Genomic DNA, 27,419 nt, shown 5'->3' with positions numbered 1-27,419 from the left:
CCGGCAAGGACAGAGCCGGTACTGTTGGCGCGTAACTTTCACAAAAGCCGATTCTCATAGGACAGAGCGTGAACGCGGGTCAGGCGGAGACGCTGGTGCAGCGCCCGGGGACGTAAGGGAGTGTGGGGTTAAGTTGGCATGATTTTGGGTGTGTTGGCGGGGCGGCAAGAAGCCAGCGCCCATGGGGCCGTCTGGTCTGCACGGCAGGGTTTAGTCTGAGGCCGCGGGGAAGAGGGTGCTGCAGCCAAACGAAGGCGCGTCCTCACGGTCCCACGGCCAGCCCCGGGGTCCCGGTGAGGAGGGCGTCAGGGGACCCCGGTGCACACACCCCCAGGCGCGGCCGTCTCCGCACTGGAAGCCGAGTAGGGGCTACTCCCGAAGGGATTAAAAAACGGCGACCGAGCCTTGGCTGACGTAGCTCAGTGGACTGAGCGCGGGCTGCGAACCAAAGTGTCGCAGGTTCGATTCCCCGTCAGGGCACATGCCTGGGTTGCAGGTCATGACCCCCAGCAACTGCACATTGATGTTTCTCTATCTCCCTCCCTTCCATCTCTAAAATAATAAATAAAATCTTAAAAAAAATAAAACACGGCGACCGAATCGGAGCTGATTCCAGGTTTTCCCAAAGTAGACTATTTGCAGCGAGCGTTTCCATCCGGCGTCAGTGATAACCCGTTTCTCACGCTGTGTCCGGCCAGTGACACCGCACACGCGTATAAGCGCCAGGCGGCCCGCGCCCAGGTTCTCATTCGGGGCAGGACGGCCCTGGCTGGGCCGGCGCCGGGGCCCCTGTAACGCACAAAAAACCTGCTCCTAACACAGGGGACCTCAGCGTCACGCTGTCTCCGAAACCTTTATAGGGGCGGCGAGGCCCCGCCCCCTGCGAGATACCGCGAGAGCTCGGGTCTCGCCAGAGGCTCAGCAGCCCGCCCCTTTTCCTGCGGCAAGCTCCCCTCCCCCTTTCCCGCGACGAGAACTCCCCGCCCCCTCGAGGAGCGGCCCCGACGCCCGCTCGCACGCACGACGGCGCGCAGTGACGTCAGTTCCTGGCGGCGGCGGCCCTGCTTCCGGTTTCCAGCACTGCGCGCGCGCTCCGCTCTCAGCCGACTCCCGATCATGGCGGCCGCGGCCACGATGGCGAACTCGGGCTCGGCGCGGAAGCGACTGCTCAAAGAGGAGGACATGACCAAGGTGGAGTTCGAGACCAGCGAGGAGGTGGACGTGACCCCCACGTTCGACACCATGGGCCTGCGGGAGGACCTGCTGCGCGGCATCTACGCCTACGGTTGGTGGGCAGGGGGCGGGGTTAGCGCACGCGAGCCAGGTGGAGGGCTGGCGGGGCCGGGCTTGGGGGCTGCGAGGCCCCGGCCGGTCCCGGACGCCGGGGCTCCGCGCCGCGGCCGTTGGCGGGCGACCCCCTCTCCAGCGCGCCATCATCCGTCATCACTCCGCGCCCGTGGGCTTGGCGTGTTGTCCCCGGTGCTGAGCAACGTGTGGGTCCCTCAGAGGTTGCACAGCCTTCCGGGCGTTCGGAGTCATGCATTTAGCGGACCGGCGTCTCGCATCCCCGGGTGTGAGGCTCGGGCGCCGCTCCAGGCACCGGGGGTTGAGCAGTGAGCCAGAGCATCTCGTGCCCTGGGGAGCTCTAGTTGTGTTCCGGAGAAGGCCGCTTCAGGCAGCGGGGACGGCTGTGCAGACAGTGAAGCGGGACTGGGACTCGACTGTGCCCCGGAGGGGTGAAGACACCTGAACCAGCAGAGATGCGGGGGTTCCCGGGACGGGTGGCATTTGCGCTGCGGTCGGGATTAAGGGGCCCGTTAAGAGAAGAGCGGGGTGACACTGGGTGTATCCCAGGAGCAGAGCCTCCTGTCCTGGGAGCCCAGGGGTGCTTTGGGAGTGCGAGGCAGGCCCCAGAGCTCGCGTGGCGTCCCACGAGGTGATGCCGAGTTTACTAAGTAAACTCCGGGAAGCCGGAGGAGGGCTGTAGGCTGAAGAGGGACCAGTTCACAGTTGTGGGGGTTCTCCTGGGCTGGGGGGAGGAAGGAAACAGGGCGGAGCTAGGAGGCTTTTGCCCCGCGTCCTGGGGAGAGGCAGAGGGGACGCGGTCTCGGTGGCTGTGGCGTTCCGCCCCCCCGCTGGGCTGGGGATGAGTGTGAACGGCAGAGTGCCTCTGACTCCTGGGTGTTGTGAGTGACCCCACAGGTCATGCTGCGGTCAGCGTAGGTGAGCAGCCCTCGAGGGAGGCAGGGTCGGGGTTTGGTCCTGGACGAGGTGAGCTTGAGGGGCCCGTGAGCCGTCCTGCCGGTCTGTGGGAGGCGGTTGTCCGGGTTGGCACCGGGGATGCTGACAGGAGTGGTCTGCACCTGTGCAGGCGGCCTGCGACGGGGCAGCTGTCGCCCAGCGGTCCTTGGCATCAGGGTAGTTGAGATGGGATAGGACTCGCTGTGGGGATGGGAGGTGAAGAACCAGCCCTTCGGTCGGGTCGGGCGGCGGATGGCCCGTCCCGCCTCTGGCACCCGGGTCCCCCAGGCCCCGACACCCTGCAGCCTCCCGGTGCACGGTCCTCAGCAGGGCTCCAAGTCTGCTCCGCCTGCTCCTTGTTAGGTGGGGAGTTGTACTGCATTCCAAAAGGTTCCAAGAAGTTTTCAAAATACAGTTTTGTCCATAGAGTTTTGTTTGTTTACTTGGGAAATACTGGTCCTCCTTCAGGGTGGCCTCGTCCTCGGTGATGTGGACCGCCCCGCCAGAGGGCTGGGGTGCAGGCCACCACAGTGCCACCCAGCCCCAGAGGAGGAAAGTGGGAACACTGTGGCACTGGGGGATTGACTTTCTCTCTTTCACTTAGAGAGTAGCGCAAAGGAGAACGCAGGTTTTTGTGAGGCAGCCAAACAGCGGCGGGACTGGGGTGGAAAGTGCGCCTCCCTGCCCTCTCCAGGGCACCCCTGCTGACGCCTGTTTCGGGCCTTGGGGGTCTGCTGCAGGCACGTTCCACGAGGACGTGCCTGCAGCAGAAAGCTCTTCAGTCTCCACGAAGGAGACCCCAGCCCGCATTGGTTGGGAAGACCCGCTGCAGCCCGGTTCACGCTGCAGCGGTGTCGTGAGGGCTCAGCGTGCTGGACGGGGGTGTAGCCAGGGGTGGGGTGGGGGCGGAGGGTTGAAGAAGATTGCTCATCTCCGCCCCAGGGAGCGTGCCGCGCCGCTGGTCACCAGCACGCTGGCCTGGTGTGGAGCGCCCCCCTTCTCTGTCTCGGCTGCAGGGTTTGAGAAGCCGTCCGCCATCCAGCAGCGGGCCATCAAGCAGATCATCAAAGGGAGGGACGTCATCGCGCAGTGAGTCCGCTCGCCCGGAGGGGCGGGGCTGGGGAGGCCACGGCCGGTTGGGGAGCGCGTCCTCGGACCCTTGGACAGCATGGGGACGAGCCCTGAGGGCCCGCTGACACGTGGATCGCCTTTTCAGTAGATCAGCAAACGTGTTTTTCTTCCTTCCGATTTCCCTAACAACGTCTTCTCCAGCTCGCTTTACTGTGCAGCGCTGGCGTGTGGCGTGGGGCGTGTGGGGCGTGTCCGCTGACAGTCGCCAGTGTCAGCGGGAAGACTTCGGCCAGAGCCGGCGGGAGCAGCTGAGGGTGGGGGGGTCGGCACTTCTGCTGTGCGGGAGCCCGGCCCTGCTGACCTCGTGTTGTCGGGGGTCAGCTCTGCAGCCGATGCGTGGGGATGGCGGTGTGCCCACGTGTCACCCGCCGTGTCCCTGGCTCAGCCCTGGGGAGTCCTGAGTGCGGGCGTTCCCGAGCTTGCTGGTGCCGAGGGCTCTGGTTCTCCCAGCCCCGCCGGCCGGCCTGCCTGCAGAGTTGTGCTAGATGTTCCTCAGACGGCTGTAGTCCTGGTTCACCTGGTTTTTAAAGATTCATTTACCGGAAAACAAACCAGACACACGGTCACAACCTGCAGGGGGGCTTTGGTGCAGACGGTGCTGCCGAAGGGGCCACCGCTGGCCGGGGCCAGGTTCTGCAGCGCCCTCAGCCCCGAGACTCCGGCCGCAGCTGCTGTCCCCGTCCCCCCCCTGCGTCCCACCCGCTGGCAGCTGAGGTGTGGGCTGTTTGGGGGCGGGACCAGAGCAGCCCCGCCCACCGGTGCCCTCTCCCCTAGGTCTCAGTCCGGCACAGGCAAAACGGCCACCTTCAGCATCTCTGTCCTGCAGTGTCTGGACATCCAGGTACCCACCGCCCCGCTCTGTCCGGGGGTGACTCGCCTCCCTGTGACCGCAGGGTGTGGAAGCACAGCTTCTGTGCGTCTTGGCGTGCTCCCTCCAGTTCTCAGAGAGACCCCTCAGTGCGCGCCAGCGTCCCAGCTGACCGGTGCCCCATCGCAGCCCGTCTTGTCTGGGGGGCGGCCGGGGGCTGTAGGCTGGGGGCCACTCCCGTCCGCACACGCGTGTGCTCACCCGCAGCACCCACGCATCGTGGGGGCCGGGGGCGCGGCCCGGGAACAGGCAGCCTATTCACCCGTGTCCGGAGTCTGTGCGGTCGGCGGGAGATGACGCTCGGGACAGAGCTGAGTCCGAACCAGCGGGTCTGTCCCCCGACAACTGAAGCCCGTTCCCACGCCTTGTCCCGCCAGGTCCGGGAGACCCAGGCCCTGATCCTGGCGCCGACCCGAGAGCTGGCCGTGCAGATCCAGAAGGTGAGGCAGCCGCGGCGTCCTGTGGGCCGGCCCGTCCGTCAGTGCACTGCGGTCTCTGGGCGGGTGGGGGTGGGGGCTTTACACGTGCCCTGACTCTCCTGCGATGGTCGTGCCTCTGTGGTATGGGACGGCCGGCACTGCCTCCCTCCCCCGCTGTAGAAAGCCGTGGGGGGTGGCCGCAGGAGCACAGGGCTGGTCGGTGGTGCGAGTGGGGGCGCGGGCGCTGCTAGGCGGCGCGGGAACCGGGGTGCAGGCGGCGCTGTGCTCCCACCAGGGGCTGCTCGCGCTGGGGGACTACATGAACGTGCAGTGCCACGCCTGCATCGGGGGCACCAACGTCGGGGAGGACATCCGGAAGCTGGACTACGGGCAGCACGTCGTGGCCGGCACGCCCGGGCGCGTCTTCGGTGAGCACCTCGCCCGCAGCCGTGCGCCCACGCCGCCGGGCCGCCTGTCGGGGGAGGGGAGGCCTCTGGCGGGGCCAGCTCGTTCCTCGCGGCGCGGGGCCTGACTCTTCCGAAACGCGGCTCCGCAGACATGATCCGCCGCAGGAGTCTGAGGACCCGCGCCATCAAGATGCTGGTCCTGGACGAGGCCGACGAGATGCTGAATAAAGGTGCGTGTCGCCTGCCCGTGGGTCTGCGTGTTCGCGGCGCAGAGCGGGGCCATGGGCCGTGAGCAGCCTCGCACCTCGGTCTTCCTCCGGCCCCGGTCCCTGAGGCCGGGCACACCGGCACGGCAGCTGCCACCTGGAGGGGAGGTGGGGGGGCAGCAGGGCGTCCTGTCCTGCAGGTGACCTGCGCTCGAGGGCCGTCGTCCTGTAGGTTCCCCGGGCTGCTTGCTCAGCCCAGGCTGTGTTCACGGACGGGAGCTAGTTGCCTGTTTGATGGGGGGAGGGGTTACTGAGGTTTAATAACAGTAGTTTCCGGTGCACAACGTGATGGTTTGAAATTTGGGCTGGGGTTTTCATTGGGGGATGTGTTTGGTAAAAGCCCGGATCTCTGGACTCTCTTAAAACTCGGCCGATCTGGCCACCGTGGGTGTAAGTCCTGGCAGGTGGCAGCAGCTGGAACCGAGTGGGGAACCCAGGGCCGGCGTTCGAGGGGGGCAACTCCTAACTGGGCCTTCGGGCCCCTCGGGTGCGGGCGTGACCCCGGAGTTTGCGGGGCGTGGGGGAGGAGAGGGACTGTGAGGAAAGGGCTCCTGGTGGCGTCGGGCCGTGCGGTCACGCCGCAGCTGTGCCCGACCCCACCCGAGACTGGGCGTGCGGCCTCACGGCCCCGCGTCCTGCCCCCACCCCAGGCTTCAAGGAGCAGATCTACGACGTGTACAGGTACCTGCCCCCGGCCACGCAGGTGGTGCTCATCAGCGCCACGCTGCCGCACGAGATCCTGGAGATGACCAACAAGTTCATGACGGACCCCATCCGCATCCTGGTGAAGCGGTGAGCGGGCCGCCCGGGCCGCGCTCTGTTCCGGGACACGGAGGCCTGGGCTCTCCTTGGTGAAAAGGCAGCTTTTAGTGCGCACACTCCCCTTGGACCCCGGACTCCGAATCGCGAAGTTGGCTGCGAGGGCCCGTCGGTGGTCTGAGAGCGAAACGAGTGTGCCGCTGAGCGGCTGAGGGTTGCGGTGGTCGGGGCGCTGGGAGGTGTCCCCTCTGCCCCAGAGCTGGGGGGCGGCGGTGGGGCCGGGGCGCTCGGCCTGGGTGGCCCTCCGGTCTCAGCAGAGCGGGCAACGGGCTCTGTCTCTGCCCCGCAGTGACGAGCTGACTCTGGAAGGCATCAAGCAGTTCTTCGTGGCGGTGGAGAGGGAGGAGTGGAAGTTCGACACGCTGTGCGACCTCTACGACACGCTGACCATCACCCAGGCGGTCATCTTCTGCAACACCAAGAGGAAGGTGGGCGCGGGCGCGGCTCTTCGCCCCCGCCCGCACTGCGGGTGTCTGCGGACAGGGGTTTGCCTCCGGGGGGGCCGGGCCCCGGGCTCTGCGGGCCCGTGGGCTCTGGGGTGGCCGCGCTGAGCCCCGAGCCCCGGCCGTGCGTGCGGGCTCACGCGGCGTCTGCGGTCCGGGCGGCAGGTGGACTGGCTCACGGAGAAGATGCGGGAGGCCAACTTCACGGTGTCGTCCATGCACGGCGACATGCCGCAGAAGGAGCGCGAGTCCATCATGAAGGAGTTCCGGTCCGGCGCCAGGTGGGTGGGCCGCGGGTCCGAGCCTCGCGTAGACAGGGACGGTCCGGTTCCGTGCATGCGACTGGGGGTCTTCAGCTCTGCCCCGTGGTGGCCAGAGAAGGTGCTTCGCGTGGCTGCACTCCTGCGGCGTCTTCGTGGCTGCCTGGTGGGGGGGGCCATGGTGGGTCCGTGTGCACAGGCAGGGGGGCCGCCGTGGGCGGTGCCCCGGGCCTCCCGCACACGCCCGGTCAGGTCCAGCCGCCGACCCCGTGTGCTCTGTCCCGGGTGTGCTGGGCGCCTCTGCCGGGCCCCGCTGGAGCGTTTCAACAGGCACGGTGGCTGTCCCCGTGCCGCTGGGGCTTTAGGGGGTCACTGGAGGTGCCGCGAGGGGACCCGAGCTGTTCGCTCGCTCGCTGGCACACGCGGCCAGAGGAGCGGCGCGCCCCTACCGCCCTTTCTGAGCATGTCCCTCGGGGCCTGGCGTGTGTCGGACGCGCCCCCACCGTCCCTTCCCTCCGCAGCCGGGTGCTCATCTCGACCGACGTCTGGGCCAGGGGCCTGGACGTGCCGCAGGTGTCGCTCATCATCAACTACGACCTGCCCAACAACAGGGAGCTGTACATCCACAGGTGCGGTGGGGTGGCGGCGTGGGGGGGGGCCGGGGGGGCTCTGGCACCGCGCCCCCCCAGCTGACATCCCCCTCCCTGTCCCGCAGGATCGGGCGGTCGGGCCGGTACGGCCGCAAGGGCGTGGCCATCAACTTCGTGAAGAACGACGACATCCGCATCCTGCGGGACATCGAGCAGTACTACTCCACGCAGATCGACGAGATGCCCATGAACGGTGCGTGGCCGGGGGGCGGGGCCGGGCGGGCGGGGCCCCGGGGCGCTCCCCCATCGGTGGGTTTCCTGGTGCGAGTGTTTCCGAGCTCCACGGGGGCCTTTAATCACAGCTGCCTTCCCCCGTGCTCTGTCTTCCAGTGGCCGACCTGATCTGAGGGTCTGTCTGCGACCGTGAGGACTAGCTGGGCTGGCGGCAGCCCCGGGGGTTGCTGGGGGCCGGATCCCGCGTCCGGAGGTGTGTGTGCTGTCGGGCTGGTGGCAGCCCCGGCTGCTGCTGGAGGCCAGGTACCGCGTTTGGTGGATGCGCGTTGTGCTGCCCTGGCCCGGCCACAGTCCTGTCGACGCCCCTGCGAGGACCAGTCGGGCTGGCGGCGGCCCCGAGGGCTCCTGGGGGGCACATCTCGTGTCTCCTGATCCGCGAGCTGTGCTGCCTGTCCCCCAGAGCCCGGCCAGAGTCCCGTGGACCTCTCTCCACGTGTACATACTCCTTTGCTTTGCTGTCTGTGTTTTTCATTAAACATTTACACTTTTCCCACGGACTCCTGTTACTTCTTAAGGTGCCACCAGCGCTGGGTGACCAGCTTTTCTCGTCACCCGCTGGACAGGTCGTTCGCCGTGTTGGCCAAGCGCTTGGGCGGAGCCCGGCCACAGGGGTGGTGGATGCTGGCTTCGCTGGGTGGGGTGGGCGGGAACGGTCCGGATTGGCGGGGGCGGCGGGGGGCCTGGAAATATGTTAGAAGCTCTTCGGGCGGTTCTCACTCAGAGCACGTGAAGTCGGGGAGCGTAGGGAAGGGGTTTCCTCTGACTTTCCAGCCAGGAGGGGTCACTCGGGACTCAGACGGTGTGGGGGGTGGTCGCTGAGCAGCAGCACAGTGACAGCACAGCTCCGCCACAGCGGTCCCCTCGCCCCCACCCAAGAAGGTGACAGTGAGAGGAGGAGCTACACCTGCCCCCTGACCTCCTTCTTGTGGACGGCGGGTGACAGATGGACTCACACAGTGTCCCGGTGCAGGGGACAGGTCACAGTCGAAGACGAGGCAGTCACACTCAGTGTCTGACCTTGCTGGTGACCGAGGAGTGGCCTGTGGCGGTCAGGCAGCGAAGGTGCTGCCACCACTGCTCTGGACGTCAGTGACACGGTCGGTGGGCGCGCTCTGGGCAGCAGCTGTTGTCTTGCCGCCCGGCCCTTCACAGACTTGGGCTTAGAGGGTCGTCCACTCTCAAGGTGTTGAAGTTTTTTGTTTAAAGAACAAAGTGGTTTTCAAGTAGTTGAAGTTTCTTGGTTAAAGAACAGTGATTTTCTTTACTTTTAGAGAGAGGGGAAGAGGCTCACAAAGAGGAAGAAAAACATCCATGTGTGGTTGTCTCACGCGCCCCCTATTGGGGACCTGGCCTGCAACCGAGGCGTGTGCCCTGACCGGGAATCGAACTTGCAACCTTTTGGTTTGCAGGCCCGCACTCAATCCACTGAGTCACGCCAGTCAGGGCTCAACTAGTTTAATTTTTAAAAACAACATTTGACTGTAAAACTGCACATCCATTGTAGGAAAAGTTGTGAAATAACCCTAGTATGAAAATCACCAGTGTTGTAGGGGACAGCTCAGCCACTGCCCATGACCTTGGCTCTTTCCTCAAGGTCGCACAGGCAAACGCTCGAGCAGCTGCCATCCGGAGTCACGCACCCTGTGGTCCCCGTGAGCACATGGGCTCGGGCTGTGGGGACTGCTTCATGCAAGAGTAGTGACGCGCACAAAAGCAGAGTGACCAAAAGCCCAAAGCCTGAGAAGGCGGCAGTGACGGTGTGGGGGTTTGGACCGTGTGTGACCTGGCGGCTGGTACTCGGGGCCGCCTTCCTCGAGTCAGGGTGTATCTCGTGAAGCTGATGTTCAGGTGTAACCCTTAAAGGAACCAGTAAAGAAAGGGACCAGCCAACACTGGAGACAAAAAGGGACCCGGCAGATTCTGAGTCGGAAAGGGCTGGAGGCCCCGGCCAGGTGGCTCAGGGGGTCGGAGCTTCATCCCGATGCTGAGGGCGGGCGTTCCATCCCCGGGCAGGGCACGCAGAGGAAGCAACCCATGAATGCAGCAGTGAGTGTGACAGCAAGTCCATGTTCCTCTCCCTAAACTCAATATAACAGCCCTGGCCGGTGTGGCTCAGTGGATTGAGCACTGGCCTGCGAACCAAAGGGTCACTGGTTCAATTCCCAGTCAGGGCACGTGCCTGGGTTGCGGGTCAGGTCCCCAGTACGGGGCACGTGAGAGGCAACCACACACTGACGTTTCTCTCCCTCTCTTCCTTTCTGTCTAAAAATCTCTAAGATAATAAAAATAAATAAATAAAAAATTGTAAAATGCGGGGCTGGGAACAAGAACGAACCAAGGAGAAAGACCTAGGCAGCTAAGGGGTGGAGTCCAAAGAAGCACACCAGCAACCACGCTGCCTACCTTCCGAAACGAGGAAAAGCCAGCCGCACCCAGAGCCGGCAGGAGAAAGATTCCAGAAGTCAGTGAAATACTAGAAAAAAAATCAAGAAAACCCAAAGTTGGTTCTTTCAAAAGATCAACAGTGTTGGCAAATTTTAAGTGACAATGACCAAGAATGAAAAGACTCAAAATTACCAGACTTCCGGCCAAGATGGAGGCATAGGTGGACGCACCGCACCTCCACGCACAACCAAGATTAGAACAACAACAATTTAGAGGCAGAACGACACCCAGAACTGATAGAGAATTTATCTGAATGGAAGTCGGACAGCCAAGAAGTGAAGTAGACCCGTTCCTCCAGACCGGTGGGAGGGGCGGAGAGGAGTGGCCGGGGGCGGGGCGCGGCGCACGGAGATCAGGGAGAATTGGGCGCACAAGGCAACCGGGAGCTAGTAAGGCATCTGGGGTGCACAAGATCGCAGCGGATGGACCTTGAGTACGCAAGCAAGCGGCAGCTGGCAGACCCAGGGAGACGGCGAGTGTGGAGCAGGGCAGAGCGCGCAACCCAGGATCCCAGGGAGGGGACTGAGGTCCCAGGAGAACGGAGCTACCGCCATTGTTCGCTCCTGCCCCCGTCCCCGCCCCCACATACAACGTCACAATCTAGCGACTAGGTGCACAGCCTCGGTGAACGCCTAAGGCTGCGCCCCTCACTGTAACAGGAGCAACCAGACCAAAACAAAAAAAAAGAGAGAGAGAGATGGCTCAAACAGAAGAACAAATCAGTGCCCCAGAACTCATCCTTTTGAGCGACCAAGAGATAGCTAACCTATCAGATGCACAGTTCAAAACACTGGTGATCAGGGAGCTCACAGAATTGGTTGATTTTGGTCGCAAATTAGATGAACAAATGCAGGTTACCATAAAAGAAATGAAGGAAAGTGCATAGGGAACCAATAGTGATGGGAAGGAAACTGGGACTCAAAATAATAGAGTGGACCAGAAGGAGGAAAGAAACAACCAAACAGGAAAGAATGAAGAAATAAGAATTCAAAAAAACGAGGAGAAGCTTAGGAACCTCCAGGACATCTTTAAACATTTCAACATCCAAATCATAGGGGCACCAGAAGGAGAAGAGGAAGAACAAGTGGAAAAGTTATTTGGACAAATAATAAAGGAGAACTTCCCCAATCTGGCAAAGGAAATAGACTTCCAGGAGGTCCAGGAAGCTCAGAGAGTCCCAAAGAAGTTGGACCCAAGGAGGAACACACCAAGGCACATCATAATTACATTAGCCAAAGTAAAAATGAAGGAGAGAATCCTAGAAGCAGCAAGACATAAGGGGACAGTCACCTACAAAGGAGTTCCCATCAGACTGTCAGCTGATTTCTCAAAAGAGACCTTACAGGCAAGAAGGGGCTGGAAAGAAGTATTCCAAGTCATGAAAGACAAGGACCCACATCCAAGATGACTCTATCCAGCAAAGCTTCCATTTAGAATGGAAGGGCAGCTAAAGTGCTTCTCAGATAAGGTCAAGTTAAAGGAGTTCATCATCACCAAGCCCTTACTTTATGAAATGTTAAAGGGACTTACCTAAGAAAAGTAGAAGAGAAGAGAAGATTAGAGAAAAGAGATTTCCTGTGAGCAGTGGTGTGCCCACCAGCTGGCCCCCCCACAAGACAGACGGGCAGGTCCCCGCACACGGGCCCTGGGACTGGCTCCAGCGTGGAGTCAGAGCGAGCCGGAGCGGAGAGGCCGTGACGAGGAGCACGGGGCGGGGCAGAGGCCGCCAGCTGCCCGCGAGGCAAACAGCACAGCAACCCGTAGGTGCCGACACGAGAATGAAGGCCTCTGTGTGCACGCACCTGCGTGAAGGCACGAGCACTCTTAAGGAGAAGAACCAGGCAGGCAGCCCCAAGGCGCGAGCACCCTTAAGGAGAAGAACCGGGCAGGCAGCCCCGCATGGCACGGCGCCAGCCCCCAGGACCCTGCAGCGGCCACCGCCGTGGCAGACGAGCATCCCCGGGAAAGTGTCACCAGGCGGCTGAGGGGGGCTCTCATACAACGGAGGGTCATCTGTTAAAACAACGCAACAACCCTCAACGTCCGCACACCCAGCAGTTTCCCGACGGGGAGTGCAGGGCGCAGAAACGGAAGGGAATGCACGGAGAAACAGGCCACCCCATACTTTTGTCACTGTGTCCTCGTCACACCTGTCTGATGTCCCCCAGCTCTAGCCACGGCCTTGCAGAGAGACAGGCAAGGGAAGGGGCAGGAGGCGTCCCGGGGCCGGGGCCGGGGCCAGCGGGGAGAGTCTAGCGCTGACCAAATCTACAACGAAGCCCCGGAACCCTGACTGAGTTTAGGGAAGGGGGTTGTGAGGTCAACAGTCAAAGGTCACCCGTACTCCTCCGTGCGAGCACCGAGCAGGGGGAAGGGGAGGTTAGAGCCCCGCTGACAACGGCATTGAACGTGGGGAGCGCCCGGGGCTCCCCGTGACCCTGCGTGGCTGTGAGGAATGGAGGGGGTGAGTGACGAGAGCCTGTCCCGGTGGACGGACGGATGGGCCCGTTTTAAGTCGGCTGTGCTGCCCAAGTTCACGGGCAGCCTCACCATAACCCTAGTCGAAACACCAGGAGACTTCTTTCTTTTGGTAAAAACTGAAAAACAAGCTGTTTAAAATGCATGTGGGCATCGAAGGACCAGCAGAGGAGCACCATCCTGGAAAAGGGGACCAAGTGGGACTTCCGCCACCTACCCTTGAGAAGCCTCACTGGGGACAGCACGGCGCTGGCAGGAAGCCGGGAGACCCGCAGGTCCCACGGCCGCAGGACGCCGCGGAAAGTCCAGATGCCGGCCTGGCCGGGGGTGCAGGGAGTGGGCGGTGCGGGGAGTGGGCGCCGGCCAAGGCCCCGAGGCAGCCCCGGGGAGCGAAGGCGAGGATTTGGGAAGGACGGGGCGAACAGCCGGGTGCCCAGGTGCCGGGAACACAGAGGGGCCTCGACCGGCCCGTGCTCACAGCAGGCGCACCGAGCTGGACCCGCAGACCCCAAACCGGAAACCTTCTGGAGAGGAAAGCCGGAGGAGCGTCTCCGTGGCTTCGGGTTTGGCAAATGTGTCTTTAAAAGGACATGGAAGTGTGTTAAGTGGAACTCATGAAAGTTAAACCCTTCCCTCTTCAAAGACACCGTCCTGGAGCTGAGATGCCGGGAGCAGGCGGGCGCAGGGCTTGCAGCCAGACCCACAGCTCTGGTGTGGGAAGGGGGCGGCCCCCACCCCACCGCAGCCCGGGGAGACGCCGCCCGACTTCTGGCCCGCGGGCAGAGGTGACACAGATTTGCGTTCTTCAGGGGGCTGAGTCTGCGGGAACTGTCACGGCAACGACAGAAGTCCAGCACATCTTACTGTGTAACTCGATAATCAGGAAACCCTCCCGCAGGGCAGGTGGGCAGATCTGAGCCAACACTTCGCCCCGAATAGTGGGTGGCAGGTGAGCCCTTGGAGAGGTGCTTCCTGTCACCATGTCACTGGGGGCGTGCCCATGGGGACTGCAGGGAGACCACGCCCGCTGGAAGGCTGAGGCTGGGGGACACCCCGGAGGCTGGGAGGCGGGGCCTGTAAGTGTCCCCGCCAGGCAGGAGTGACAGGTGCAACTGACCACGGGGGAAAGCAGTTTGGCCACTTTTTAAAAAGATTTTATTTAATTTATTTATTTTAGAGAGAGGGGAAGGGAAGGGGAAAGAGGAGAGAAACATCCATGTGTGGTTGCCTCTCATTTGTCCCCAACTTGGGACCCGGCCTGCAACCCAGGCATGTGCCCTGACTGGGAATCGAACCGGGAACCCTTTGGTTTGCAGGCCAGCGCTCAGTCCACTGAGCCACACCAGCCAGGGCAGTGCGGCCGCTTTTTAACATGGACCCCCCACGCCCAAGGGTAGGACTGGACCGAATCAGCCTGGTGTTTGCTCCAGAGACGTGAAGCACATCCACTCATTTCGTGCCACGACCGCCGTGGAGACGCCACCCGCCCAGGGCCCCAAACAGAACGGTGCTGGTTCAGAGCCGGTGCCCGCGGCAGGCCCGCCTGGGGAGGGCTATGTGGCGGCGGCGAGAGCACGAGGTGTCGCCGCACACGCACAGAGACTGCGCACCGCAGGGGTCCGTCGAGACCAGCGGCTGCCCGGGGACCAGGGTGCTGGGACGGGAGGTGAGGCAGGGATAGAGGGGCTACTTTGAGCCTGCGCAGTGCAGCCTGCTCCCACCCCGCCCGGGAAAGGCCAGGGGCCCACGGGCGGCGGACTGCCGGCCTCCACGTCACGGCCCTCCGGCACCCGCTTCGCACCCTGGATGCCAGAGGGACGCCCAGACGCCCCTTCTGTGGCAAACAATTGCACTTGAAAGGAAGGTTCCCCTGGTCCTGGGAATTCTGAGTTCCCCAGGAAGCGGTCTGTGGTGACCGTCCAGCTCTGCCGTCGGCCAGGGAAGCAGCAGAGCCACCCCGGGGTGCGACTTTGGGGTGAGGCCCCCCACGTCCCACCCCTCATCACGGGCGGGTGAGCGGCCGGCGGCAGCTGACCACATGTGCAATCCAGGGACGGGCTGTGGAGAGCAGGTCTCCCGGGAAAACGTTCGGAATCCAGGCGGCCCCCAGGGCACGGCCCCCCCTGGGGCCCCGGCCGGGTGCTGTGGCCGGGTGCTGTGACGGTGCAGCTCCGGCAGAGCCCCGGCGTGGGAGGGAGACACGGAAGGCGAGTCGGTGCCACGTGGCTCAGGGGAGCACGGGGGCCGCCCGTTAGGACCAGCTGATCAGAAACTGCTGTGCCACCCTCAGCGAGACAGGGATGTCCAGGGTCTGGAAGCAAGAAGGAACCGCTGGCCGCCAAGCCCACCGTCACCCACAGAGGCAGGGCCCCGAGTGCTCGGCCCCGGGGAGGCTTATCACGGGAGGGTGGGGGTGCAGCGGCGGGGGGGGGGCCCTCATGCTCTCGGCACCGGCCGCCTCAGTCAAACCCTCTAAGGAGGTGCCATCAGTGTGGACACAGGCAGAAGCCCCTTCCCACCCCCACGAGGACCCACCCTCCCCGCCCCTCGTGATGCAGGGCGTCCTCTGGCTTCTAGACAGCATGCCCCATGATGCCAGCTGGGGACGCTGTGCCCCGAGGACCCTCGACACCCTCCGCCCCGTCTGTGGGCTCTTGCCTGGGTGTCGGGGCTATAGGTGAAGTTGGAGACCGGGGCGCCATCGGAGAGGACCTGCTGGGGGGCCGAGGCCACCCCCAGGACCACCACCCTCCTCAGCTGCAGGCCGGCCCCCTCGCTGTCCACGTGCACCAGCTGGTTCATGACTGTGTTCTGGCCCCGCACGAGACGGAGAGAGTGGCCGTCAGGAGACAGCCTGGGTGGGGCTCCCCCGCCACCCCACCCCCCGACAGCACCAGGGAGGGGCCGAGGGCCCCGAGACCCTGGCCCGAGCAAGACCCTGGCGTCTCGGCACGATGCTCGGGACCCCACCACCCCCATGGGCACGGACGGCCCACTCCTCGGCTGCCCCCCCAGGGGACGGGTGGCCCCCTCGGGACCCTGGGCCCAGCTCCCGACTCACATTCCCGGCCAGGAAGGTGACCTGGGTGTAGGCCCCGTGCTCCAGCACCCCCAGGCTCTCCCCGTCGTCCCAGAAGAGCTCCCCCCGGGCCTCCCCGCCCGGGGTCAGGGCCACGGCCAGCGCCATGGGCTGCTTGCGGGACTCCGTGGTCGTGAGGCCAGGGCCCTGGGAACCGGGGACACAGGTCACTGTGCCAGCCTGGCGGCAGCCTCCACACCCACAGCAGGGGACACTGCGTGGGGGCAGCCCCGCGCCCAGGCAACCAGGGTCTGCAGCACAGCCTGCAGCCGGGGGCCGGGACTCCGTGGGGGCCAGCCTGGCGGGGCGCAGCCCTGGGGGATGGGGTGGGCCGCCCACAGCTGTCGGCAGGCTGTCTGACTCCCGACGCAGGCCGGCCCAGCAGGCCCCGCCCCTCCGCCCGGCAGGCCACGGTCAGCCGTGCGGGTCTGGACACGGGGCTCCAGGGGCCGGCTCAGGTACCTGCAGGGGGATGATGTGCCCGGCCCGGAGGTGGAGGTTGATGGTGTCCAGGGGGGCTGGCAGCGTCACCCACTGCCCCTCGCTGTGGATGGCCGGCATGGGGCGTCCCGTGGGCGCAGGCAGGAGGCTCCCCAGGGCCTCTGCTGACACCTGGATGGGGACGGCACGTCACCGAGGGACCCGGGCAGTGCTGAGCGCTGTGCCCTCGGCGGGGGCTCCGCCCCGAGGCCCAGGAGGCCCGGCAGAGACGAGCTGCTGTGACCTCAGGGGCGGAGACTGGCCACCTAGCGGGAACAGGGACTGAGGGGCCCAGATGCAGGGCCCAGGGGTGGGCACAGGTCAGGGGGCGAGGCAGGGTCAGGTTAGTGGTGGCGGCGGCAGCAGCAGCAGGAAGGCCCCTGGCTAGTCACTGCTCGGGCCTCGGTCTGCTCACCTGGAACGTGGGTTCCTGCCAGGACTGGGCGGGGGGGGTGTTGGGGAGCAGGGCGCCCCTCTCACCACCTGAACCCTCCCACAGGCCACAAAGGAGGGGCTCCTTTGTTCTCGCAGCCCCCCCCCCCCCCCCGCCCCACCCGGGACCCAGGACTCACCGCCTGCAGGTCGTACCAAGTGCCGGCGGGAAAGTAGCCAGTCACTTCCACCTTCCCGGGCTCCAGCACCGGCGTGACGAGCAGAGCCCTGCCCCACAGCAGCTGGCGGTCCACAGTCCAGGTGCGGGGGTCCTCAGGGAACCTTCGCGTGGGACGGGAGGGGCGGGGTGCGGGGGCCTGAGCTCCGCGTGCTCGCCAGGCGAGGCCCGAGCTCGGGGCGGGGCCACTTCCGGCCACCTGGCCCACGTGGGGGCCGCGAGCCGGGAAGGAGCCTGAGTCTCCCCCTGGCAGGGGACACACCAGGCAGGGTGCCACCCGCCACCCGTCTGGGAACCGGGCCCTCAGGGCCGCTCTGGCCCACGGAGCCCCAGGTTTTGTCGCTCTGCCCGCCACGGCCTCTCTGATTGGTCGGCCTCCATGATTGGTCGGCCTCCATGATTGGCCGGCCTCTCTGATTGGTCAGCCTCTCTGATTGGTTGGCCTCTCTGATTGGCCCGCATCTCTGATTGGTCTGCGTTCACAGCGGTTCTAAGGCGTCTCTTCGTGTTCAGAGAAACGCCGTTTTTCCGAGTCAACCCCCCGCCCCTTTCCTCCCGCGTTCGCTGCTCGGGAAGCCGACTCCCGCAGCGCGTGGGGACGCCGCGCCCGTCTCCGGGGCCTGCTCAGTGCGCCCACCTGGAGCTCGGGGCCGTGCGCTGCGTGGGCGGAGAGCACCCGAAGGCCCCCACGGCTGACTGACGGCGCTGCCCCGGAGACCCCTGCGGGGGGAGGGGGCGGCCGTGCTGCGGAGTGGCCCCTCTCACGGAGACAGGGCCCTGCTCCGGGGCCCCTCTCCCTCGACCGCCCCAAACAGACTCCATCACAACAGCCTTTCTGACTTGAGGCGCGATTCCACGTACGGTCCCCGCTCAGCGCTCTGCCTCCCGGGGGTCCTGGGCTTGGTGTGCCCCAGCCCTGAGCTGGACCCTAACGGGACGGTGGGGGGTGCGGAGAGCACCCCAGCAGGCAGAGCACAGGTTCTGGCCTCGACTCTCTCCTGCACCTGCTCTCACTCAGTTCCGGGGACGCCCCGCAGCAGGACCGGCTGGCTCTGCCTCCCTGGGCCGGGGGTCACCTCCCTCCCCGGGGGCATCTGCGGGCTGTCGCCTCTGACCCGGGGTACTCACTCCAGGAACAGCGGCCGGGCCACGGTGTCGCCCCTGGTGTGGGCGCCATGGAACAGCGTGTAGAGGTGGGGCAGCAGCGTGTAGCGCAGGGTGAGCGCCCTCCTCATGGCCTGCTGCGCCGGCTCGCTGAACCTGTAGGGCTCCTGGGGCTGGGAGGGGGCAGAGGGGTGGAGGGAGCACTGGCGTCCAGGATGGGAGGCCCCCCCCACCCTGGCGTCCTGCACCTCTGGGCCAGGCAGCCCCCCCCCACCCCGTCCCCCGAGTGCTGGCCCTGGCAGGAACCCCGCCGCCTGCCTACCAGGCTCTGCAGCTCGTTGTGGTTCCGCATGAAGGGGTAGAAGGCCCCCAGCTGGGTCCAGCGCACACACAGCTCCTCCGACGTGCTGCCACGGAAGCCGCAGATGTCGGCCCCCACCAGGGGCACGCCCAGCAGGTTGAACAGCAGGATCTCTGCAGGGCGGAGCCCGACGGGGCCGGTTCAGCGCCTCGGAGCCCGCAGACGGGTCTGCTGTGCTGGGCGCCAGCCCGTGGGGCAGCCCCGAGCTGGCCTCCCACTGCTCCCTGACTCCCGGCCGGGGGCTGGCAGAGCAGGCCAGCCCGTTGGCGTTGGCTGGCACCCCCCCCGCCATGAGATGGCATTCCAGCCATAGCCCCGGCACTGCAGCTGCAGCCTTATTGGGAAACAGGGGCCCTTGCAGACGGGATCGAGTGCGACCCTGAGGTCCTGGGGTGAGGCCCTGTGGCCCTGAACCACTGTGACCTGCAACCTTATGAGGACACCAGGACACAGGAGGAGGGAGCCGTGCGGTGACAGAGACCCAGAGGTCTGAGCAACGCAGCCGCTGGAAGAGGCAGGCGGGACCCCACCCGGGACCCCCCGGAGCCAACCCTGCTGCAGGCGCGCGTCTGACTCTGCATTTCCAGCCCCGGGTGTGGCCCTCGCCTAGAGCAGAGGCACAGGCCTGCAGTCCCCTGCGGCTCAGGAAGTGGTGGCCAGAAGGGACACAGTGGGAGAAGGGAGTGGAGGGGTGGGGACACCCCTCCACGGGGAAGAGAGTGCGCAGCCAGCCCGTGGGCCCAGAGTCCCATGGGCCCGTGCCCCACAGGAATCAGTGGCGCCTCGGCCACCGCAGCTGCGCGTGCATCCCTGAGCTGGCCGAGCCCAGCACCTGGCTCCGGACGCACCCCCTCGCCACAGGCTCTCACCCGGCACGGACAGGGACAGGTGCTCCCAGCTGCTCTCCACGTCGCCCGTCCAGTGGCCAGCGTGCTGGCCGTGGCCGGCGAAGGTGGAGCGGGAGATGACGAAGGGGCGAGTCCCCCGAGCCTTCACCAGGGCCCTGGGCGGGGCGGGGACAGAGGGCTGTGCAGGGGGTCAGAGGTCACGGGGCTGGGACAGAGGGGGAGGCATGGCCCCGCTGACATCTGACCCCGCCCGGGGCGGCCCGGGGTCCCTCCCTGCCCCCTGCCCCGCAACCCCCATGGGAGCCCTGAACACGGGCCTCACCGGCTGGAGGCCTGGGCCTCGGTCAGGCCGTACAGGTTGTGCAGGTTGTAGTGGGTGGACAGCCACTGGCGGCTGGAGGCGCAGATGGTGGCCGCCCGGAGCGTCCCGCCAACCACCCCTGGGGGCGAGGGGCACTGTGTCCAGGGGGCCTCCGCCCGGCAGGCTGGTGCCCCCCACATCCTGGGAGCGCCCTCAGAACTCGGGGCACGGCCCTGTACAGACCCCACTTCTCCGGGGACAAGGTGGACGCCAAGGGCGGGGGGGGGGGGGGGCGCTCACCTGGCACGTAGGGCGGGTTCTCCAGGTCGTTGTCCGGGCAGCCGTCCACGGAGCCCTTCACGAAGTTGGACGGCTCGTTCATGTCCTGCAAGGGAGGCCCAGAGGTGGGCGCCCACCCGGAACAGGGGGTGGGGCCGGCCCCAAGGCCCAGGGACCCCCGGGGCGGGGCCGCACTCACGATCCACATGCCGTCGAAGGGCACCTGGGCGTGGAACTCGGCCACCATGTCCTGCCACCAGCCGAGGGTCTCGGGGTTGGTGAAGTCGGGGAAGGCGGTGGGCCCCGGCCACACCTGTGAGAGGCGAGAGGGGTGGAGCCCGGGGCCCCCGATGGAAGGACTCAACGTGGCCCTTCCTGTCCGGAGCCACCGTCCCCCCCGGCTGGGGCCTGGCCTGGCTCTGTCCCACCGGACGGCACCCCCTTGCTGGACAGCGCCCTGTTCCCAGTGGCCAGGACCCCCCACACTCTCTCCCCGGCCGCCCCCCGCTCTACCTGCCCGATCAGCGGCTGCCCGGTCTCATTGGTGATGAAGACCCCCCTTCGCAGACCCTCGTCGTAGGGCCGGTAGCTCCCGGCGGGGCCGGAGCTGCTGATGGCGGGGTCCTGGGGGGCAGAGGGGCCAGTGGGAGAAGGAAGTGCCCGGAGCTGTGGCCCCGGCCAGTTGCCGGGAAGAGGGGAAATGCTCTCGATGGACTGTCAGCAGGGCGCCCCAGCAGGACGGAGCCGTCCGTGCGTCCACCGAGCGGGGACGTGCCCGTGGCTGCCAGAGGCGGAGCACGGGTTCCGGCGGCCGGTGGGGGGGCGCCCGCTCCTTTCAGAACAGACACAGAGTCTGTATCGGTCTCCCCGAGGGGGACCGCTGCCACCGCCAGCCGCCATCAAAGGGGCGGCGAGGACAAGGGACCGGCGCCAGCACGGCGGCAAGCCTCTCGGCGGAGGGACTTCCCTGATGGGCACCCGCGGTGGCGGCAGCTGGGTCTCAGCCGTCCCTCCCCTCCCCACCTCCGGCCGCAGGGCTGGGCACAGGACAGGCCCCAGCAGCCCCTGAACTGCACGGCTGCGGGGACCAGCCGGGGAGGGGCTGTCTTTGCGCCGGGCCACTGCCTCCTGCCGCCTTCCACCCGGAGACAGAGCCGGCTGGGCAGGCGGGGCCGGAGCCACGAGAGCCCTGCACGCGGCTCCACCTGCCCCGCCCGTGCTGGTGGCGTCCACTGAGCGCCCCCTCGAGTAGCCTACGCCCTGACCCTGACGCTGACCCGTAAGGCGCCTGAGCAGCAGGCAGATGTCCCCAGGGACCCTGAGCGGGACGTCGCTGGCAGCAGGGGCCGAGTCTGCAAACCCAACGCCCCCTCCCCGTCACGGAGGCTCCACAAACGGCCCCAGTGCCCGCGGCCGGCCGCAGGGTGGCACCACCGAGAGCGGGAGCCACCCGCCGGGGCGGCTCCTACTCCCCGGGCGCAGCTTCTCGGGCCGGGCACTCACCACGATCATCACGTACCGCCGGCCGCCCCGGTGGAACTCCTCCACCATGGCCGGGAAGTCCCCGAAGCCGTCCCGGTTGAAGGTGAAGTCCCTCCTGGCGTCCATGTAGTCCAGGTCGTTCCACTGCACGTCCTGCAGGGCGGCGGCGCGGGGCGCGGGGCGCTGGGGGCCTGGGGAGCGGCCCGGCAGCCCGTGGCCCCCAACCCCCGGCCCTGCCCCCTGCCCGCCGCCCCGAGGACCCCGCCCCCGGCACTCACCAGCGGGAAGCCAGCCCTGGTCATGTTCTCCACCACCTGGCGGGTGACGGCGGTGGAGGAGTAGCCCCAGCGGCAGAGGTGGAAGCCCAGCGCCCAGTAGGGCGGCATGAACGGGCGGCCTGCGGGACGGACGAGGCGGCTGGGTGAGCGGGAGGGGGTGGGGGTGAGCGGGGGTGAGCAGGGGTGAGCGGGAGCGCCCGGGGCCGGGAGCAGGCCCACCTACGACGTCCAGGTACTGCCGCACCACGTTCTCGGGCTCCGGGCCCAGGAAGACGAACACGTCCAGGATCCCGCCGGTCGACCTCCAGCTGAGGGCCGGGCTCGGCTGCAGGACCACGTCTGTGGGGGGGGCGGGGGTTGGGGGGGGAGCCCTGGGCTCAGAGACACACTCCCATCTGCCCCCGGGACCCTCGGCCCCTCACAGGTGGATAGGCCAGACCCCCTCCGGAGAGGAGTGCCCTCCCACAGGCAGCCTGGGACCAGCCTGCCTAGGGCGCAGGGGACCCCGAGGACCTGCTGGGGACCTCACTGAGTGGCTGCACCTCAGACCTCCCCCTTCTGGCCTCCGCCTACTCCCGGGGCCGAGGGCTGAGCTGGAGAGGCCACAGCCCGCTGGACGAGTTCCTTAGGAGAGCGCATGAGGCCTGGCCCCGGGCCACAGCCCCCTGCCAGCCCCTGGCTGGGCAGAGCAGACGCAGAGACAGAGGAGGGGACCGGGCCGTGCCCAGGGAAGCCCTCGGCCTGGGGGCTCAGAACCGGCGGGGGGGGGGCGGCGCTGCTGGCTCACCCATGGCGTTGCTGTTCAGCAGGAAGACCCCATGCGCCAGCCCGCCGTCCTCCAGCACCAGGTAGAAAGGGTGGGACCCGTACAGGTTCGCATCGGGCTGGGCGCAGAGAACACGGCTCTTGGCCCCCTGGCCTGTGCAGCACCCCCCAGCCCGGGCACCGCCCCGGGCCCCCCTTACAGTGGGCGCCAGGTCCCGGTTCCAGAGTGTGATCTTGGTCCAGTTGGTGCTGAGCATGAGGGGGCCGAGGTGCTCGGCCAGGCCGGTGACGCGCTGGGAGGGCAGCGAGGTGGATAGCTGCAGGAACTGGTCAGCGAAGAACAGGGGCGCCACCGAGGTGTTCAGCCTGCCGGGAAGGGACCGCGTGGCATCACCACGCAGAGGCCAGGCGAACCCGACGCAGGCCCTCCCGGAGGGACCCCAGGCCCTGGTGTCCCCTGAGGAGGCCAGCGTGGCCTGGCCGGCTCTAGACGGGATGACCTCGGGCGGTAGCAGCCGCGTGAGGCCCTGCAACCCGGGGACCTGACGCAGTGCAGTGAGTGCCCGGGGTACATCCGACACGGGGTGCTGCCCGGCTGAGCCCACACTGTTCCCGATGGGCCCCAGGCGCGGGCCTGCCCCAGGAGCCCCAGCTGCAGGCTGGTGCTGCCCCAGACCCTCCCTGGCCTGGGAGTGGCCGCCCTGAGCTCCAGCAGGAAGGCCCGAGCCAGAGGGGTGGGCCCAGGGCGGGGATCAGGGGCCGGGCTGTCCCAACTCCCTGATCCCCAGCCCGGGGTCTGAGCACTCACAGCACCCGGCCGTCCAGCTTCCGCCGCACCACCAGCCCGAAGGGCTCCTCGGAGAACTCCACGGTGTACAGCGTGGACAGCGCCCGGCTGCGGACGCGCGGGGTCTCCATGGGCACCTCGTAGCGCCTGCTGGCGGGGTCTCTGATCTAGACACGGGCAGTGGTATCACAAGTGGTGTCATGGCGCTGGGCTGGCAGCCGTCCCCACACCTGCCCGCTCCGCCCTTTGCCCCCCGGGGAGCGAGGGTCAGCTCAGACCCAGCACGGCCGGGAGCCCAGGCGCGGCGGGCACCCTCCTGAGCCTCAGTCTCCTCGCCTCCAGAGCATACCCGCCGCGGTGGCAGGTCGGGTGCAGGGTGCTGGGGAGCCCACGGTTCAGAGAAACACCTTTCTTTAGGGTAAGTGTGTCTCCGAGGTTGCGTGGGACCGTCACTGAAAGCGTGAACTCAGTCCCTGGCTACCTGGCCTGAGTTTACCGCGCATCCTGTCCTGTATGTCCGCCCGCTGAGCCTGGCGCCGCCGTTCGGGCCGCCACAGGCGGACGGGAGAGGGTGGGGCCCCAGCTCTCGTCTGGTGCACTCAGTGACCACGCAGTGAACGGGGGCGTTTTAAGTGCCGTGGAGACGACAGGGCCCTCTGAACGAGGTGTCAGCTCCCCGCTTTGCCCCTGCACCTGCGTTTGGGCAGCAGCACCCCCGCCCGGCGCCGGGCTGTGTGCCAGGGGCCGAGACGCTGCCCCCTGCCCCGGCTGGGAATGTCCCCTGCCTTCCACTGTCCTGGCGACCACTGCTACCAGGGGGTGGGCGCTGTGTCTGCTCATGCCAGGGCTGCCCGTGGGGGCCGGGCATACTCTGTGCATCACCAGACCCCTGGGGAGCCCCATCCGACCTCCGTGTCTCCGTGTCATGGGCCCCACCCACCCCGGCCGGCCTGCCCACCGTGAAATGGAGACGGCTCTCGGTCTCCAGCAGCACGTCCAGCCGCAAGCTCAGGATGTCCCTGGGGAAGAAGGTTGGGGTGGCGCGGGCCAGGCCGGCCGTGTAGCCCGTGGCCGTGGTGGTCAGGTTCCCCAGCCTGTAGCTCGGGTAGCTGGGGGGGAAGAAGCACCAGGGCGGCCCCATCTGGGAGCCCCGGGGCGGCCCCACGGGCACGTAGCAGCAGCCGCGGGCCTCGCACTGCTCCCGGGTGATGGCCCTGTCGGGGGCGCAGTCAAAGCGGCTGTTGGGGGGCACGTCGCACCGTGTGGGTGCTGCTCCCGGGCGGGGGCGGGGCCCCGGGCCGCTGGTTCCCTGCTGGTGAGCTCCGAGCTTCTCCTCGGGGTCTCGAGAGAAGCCGCGCGGCTCCTGGGGCATCACCGCCAGATCGTGGAGCAGGACGTGCCCCAGGAGGACAGCGGCGGCCAAGGAGAGGAGGGCGCAGGCCCCCAGCAGCGGGCGGGAGCAGGGCGGCCGCCTCCGGTCCATGGTCTCGGCGGTGCCTGTGGGGACTGGTCGCGCCGGCCTGTGAAGAGAGGAACCATGCTGTTCGACAGGGGAGTGAGGAGCAGCTGGGCCTCGGGGCCCTCACAGCAGCTTCCAGACCCCGCACGTGACCCCGTGTGAGTGGCGGCCCAGAGGTCAGGTCTGCCGAGGGGGCGGGCCAGCACTGTTCTGACAGACGTGGGGGCGGCGAGAAAGGGAACGGGGAGAAAAGTCCCAAACGGGGCTGCAGAGCACTGGGGACCGTTGCAAACGAAATGCATTTATTTGGGAGGTCTGTAAAAATGACCTGAGGACACAGGAAGACCCGCGTGGCAGAGGGACAAGTGGAACGAGCCGGTCCCCACGGCAGACGGCAGACGGGGTGAACCGGCTCCTGCATGAACACTGAGGCTATTACACTGTGACCGGTGGGGTGTCCTGAGGGACACCGCCCGCCCCCTCCCCTCTGCCCCCTCCCGCTGACCTGCACAGGGTTACCGCCTGCGCAGAAGTCTCGGGCACTGCAGCCGAGCGCAACACCCGGGGCCAGGCCCAGGGGAAAGGCCCGGCCCCCGGAGCCCCTGCCGGCCAGAGGTCAGGCTCAGGGGACCCCGGCGTGGCTGGGGGAGCCTCTGTCACGGCAGCCGCACCAGAACCTCACTTTTTTCACTCATCTGTACGTTCTAAGTATTTTGTAAGAACCAGTGTGGGTCCAGCACCTCTGAGGAGCAGAGACACCAGCATGGGACTAAGTGTGCAGGGACTTGGGGGGGGGGGTCCCTTCTGTCTGTCTGAGAAAGTGGGGAATTTCAGGGGGGGCCGGGGGTCACTGCACTCCTGACCGACCAGCTGGAAAGCCAAGGGTTCACGACCCCCAACCTCCTCAGGCTCGCTATCGGCCAGGACGAGTCGCAGAGCCTGGGTTTGCTGTAAAGGGTCCAACTCAGGAGCTGCCAGGTGTTGAAGTACCGGTGGTGGGGGGGGGGAGATGTGGGGAGCCTCTGGGGCCTGCCACCCTCCCAGCATCAAACCGCGCCCACCAGCCCGCAAGCTCTCTGAACCCCAAGTAGTTTGGGGCTTCGTTCTGCAGGCGCGATTGGTTAATCACTGGCCCTCTCAGCTCCCCAGAAGTTGGGGGTGAAAGTTCCCACCCTGAGCCCAGCTTGTCTTTCTGGGGACCGGCCCCAAGCCACCCATCGTCTCATTAGCATATACAAGACACACGTCACTCCCAAGGTACCAGGGGTTCGGGAGTGGGGGGCAAAGACTGATTATTTATTTTTTCTATCACGAGGTGTCCCGGCCCCACCTGACCCTTCCAGACACATCTGAGAGCTGTGATCACGACAGCTCAGAAACTAGGGAACTCGGGGTGTCAGCAGGGTCCTCGGTCAGGGGCTCGTGGGCAACACCCTCCCCCCCCACCCAGAGTTCAGAAGGTACCGTGCAGTGCGGAGCCCAGGGGGACTAGTGCCACAGCCCTCCCGCGGCTTCCATAGAGCTGCCGGGGGAAGGGTGCCAGAGATGGGGCGAGCCGCGGTGTGGGGGGGGGGGGGGGGGGGGGGGGGGGGGGGGGGGGGGGGGGGGGGGGGGGTGGGGGGGGGGGGGGCAATGTAGAGAAAAAGGGGAAGAGTCGAAGGTCAGGAGGTCCAGCAGCGCTGCTCCCCAGAAGACCGTCATGGCGTTCAGGGAAGTGGCCCAGACCCTGGTCCCCGGCCAGGGTGGCGGTGTAGATCAGCCGGTTCAAAGCCCAGCTCCCCAACTGGAGGGGCAAGCAAGGGTCCGCCCGTGCCTCAGTTGCCTCCCCGTGAAATGGGCCAGTGCAGCCTTCCTGGCCCGGCACCGCGGGACTGAATGAGGACCGTGCGGCTTCCGGGGTCCCAGTCGTTACTCTTGCCCCCGCCGCGCGTGGACCCTAGCACGGCGTGCCCAGCTTCTCCAAGGGGAAATCACTGACGACCGGTACATCGATCCATCAATCCGTGCTGCCCTTGAGGGCCTCACGGCTGCCCCGACCCGACAAGGAGGGCTGCAGCGGACCGCCCGGACCCCTCGCTGGGACCGCGCTCAGCCCCGGGCCCGTTACCCGCGGCCCGCTCACCTCCGCGCACGCGCGCCCGGTCCCGGACACTCACCTCCGCGCGCGCGCGCACTCAGCTCCGGGCCCTCGCACTCCTTTGCGCACGCGCGCCGGGTCTGCAGCAGCGACCGCGAGTCAGGTGCGGGCGGGCGCCCGCCGAGGCCGGGGAGGGATGGGTCACGCGATCAGAGTCTGCGCAGGCGCCTTGGGCGAGGATGCGCTCCTTTGGCCCTGCGCCCCCTAGTGGCTCCTCCGGCCACGCACCTGGAATGTGGGCGGGGTGGGCGGTGCACCTGGCCCGGCGCTGCAGCTCTCGGCAGCGGCGCTCTGATGCATTCCAGGTTGGGGGAGGGCCGACACGCACCCGCGGGCACGCCCTGGCGGCAGTCAGGCTTCCTGGGAGCCGGCCAGGCGGCCCAGGGGCCCCCCTCCTGCCAGTCCGGCCTGAGAGGCGGGCGCAGGTGCTCGGCACCGGAATGGCAGAGAGCGAACTGTTGGAAGCAGCTTCAATTACTCAACTTAAACTTAGTAACTCTCTCCGCGAAGGAAAACGTTACCCATGGAGTCGACCGTGGTGAAAACGTTACAGGACGTCCACAAGTAGTTTTTCACACAGTGAGAAAATTCTTCCGTTTACAGGAGCGAGCTTCTCGGAGGGGAACTCAAACCCGAACCCCGTGGGATCCTGCCCGCCGAGGGGTCACCAGCAAGGCGCCGGCACGCAGCTGGCGACACTTAGGGCGTCCCCAGCTTCCTCATGGTTTTTGTCTTTATTGTTTTAGAATAAATATGCCTTCCTCCATATTCAGAAAAAAAATAGTTTA

At 66.5% G+C, this 27,419-nt stretch overlaps 2 protein-coding genes across 3 annotated transcripts; one reads left to right on the top strand and one right to left on the bottom strand.

Moving 5' to 3' along the window:
- The first annotated feature begins 1,046 nt into the window (after positions 1–1,046).
- EIF4A3 (eukaryotic translation initiation factor 4A3) lies at positions 1,047–8,227 on the top strand. The gene is made up of 12 exons (XM_045837371.1): positions 1,047–1,285; positions 3,258–3,330; positions 4,147–4,213; positions 4,618–4,680; positions 4,955–5,087; positions 5,216–5,296; positions 5,983–6,124; positions 6,441–6,579; positions 6,760–6,875; positions 7,376–7,483; positions 7,570–7,697; positions 7,835–8,227. Exons 1-12 carry the CDS (start codon positions 1,117–1,119, stop codon positions 7,849–7,851), a joined length of 1,236 nt encoding a protein of 411 aa, XP_045693327.1. The 5' UTR covers positions 1,047–1,116; the 3' UTR covers positions 7,852–8,227.
- Positions 8,228–13,894: 5,667 nt separating this feature from the next.
- GAA (alpha glucosidase) lies at positions 13,895–26,762 on the bottom strand. Of its 2 annotated transcripts, none has more exons than XM_045837258.1 (20): positions 26,651–26,762; positions 23,994–24,555; positions 23,057–23,202; positions 22,449–22,614; positions 22,271–22,367; positions 21,703–21,822; positions 21,484–21,602; positions 21,227–21,358; positions 20,237–20,347; positions 19,923–20,036; positions 19,745–19,829; positions 19,466–19,583; positions 19,165–19,298; positions 18,257–18,408; positions 17,959–18,107; positions 16,793–16,934; positions 16,203–16,352; positions 15,723–15,887; positions 15,320–15,472; positions 13,895–14,972 (listed from the first exon to the last, which is right to left on the bottom strand). In XM_045837258.1, the coding sequence occupies exons 2-20, from the start codon at positions 24,516–24,518 to the stop codon at positions 14,913–14,915; spliced, it is 2,838 nt and encodes a 945-aa protein (XP_045693214.1). In that variant the 5' UTR covers positions 24,519–24,555; positions 26,651–26,762; the 3' UTR covers positions 13,895–14,912. The 2 variants fall into 2 exon arrangements, with proteins under 2 accessions (XP_045693214.1, XP_045693215.1); XM_045837259.1 differs by lacking the exon at positions 26,651–26,762 and adding an exon at positions 26,617–26,649.
- Positions 26,763–27,419: the final 657 nt, after the last annotated feature.

Source organism: Phyllostomus hastatus, unplaced genomic scaffold (genome assembly GCF_019186645.2).
Source record: "Phyllostomus hastatus isolate PE091 unplaced genomic scaffold, TTU_PhHast_1.1 phas_contig_210, whole genome shotgun sequence".
NCBI lineage: Eukaryota > Metazoa > Chordata > Mammalia > Chiroptera > Phyllostomidae > Phyllostomus > Phyllostomus hastatus.
This window is presented reverse-complemented; position numbering and strand designations above follow the sequence as displayed.

Bases quoted from the DNA above. Each gene is read 5' to 3' on its own strand.
- EIF4A3 (XM_045837371.1), top strand. From the start codon at position 1,117: ATGGCGGCCGCGGCCACGATGGCGAACTCGGGCTCGGCGCGGAAGCGA. The intron at 4,214-4,617 runs GTACCCACCGCC...TTGTCCCGCCAG, and splicing joins TGCAGTGTCTGGACATCCAG to GTCCGGGAGACCCAGGCCCT. The intron at 5,088-5,215 runs GTGAGCACCTCG...GCGGCTCCGCAG, and splicing joins CACGCCCGGGCGCGTCTTCG to ACATGATCCGCCGCAGGAGT.
- GAA (XM_045837258.1), bottom strand. From the start codon at position 24,518: ATGGACCGGAGGCGGCCGCCCTGCTCCCGCCCGCTGCTGGGGGCCTGC. The intron at 21,603-21,702 runs GTGGGCCTGCTC...TCCGTCCCGCAG, and splicing joins GCAGTACCTGGACGTCGTAG to GCCGCCCGTTCATGCCGCCC. The intron at 18,108-18,256 runs GTAGGCAGGCGG...GCCCCCTCCCAG, and splicing joins ACAACGAGCTGCAGAGCCTG to CCCCAGGAGCCCTACAGGTT.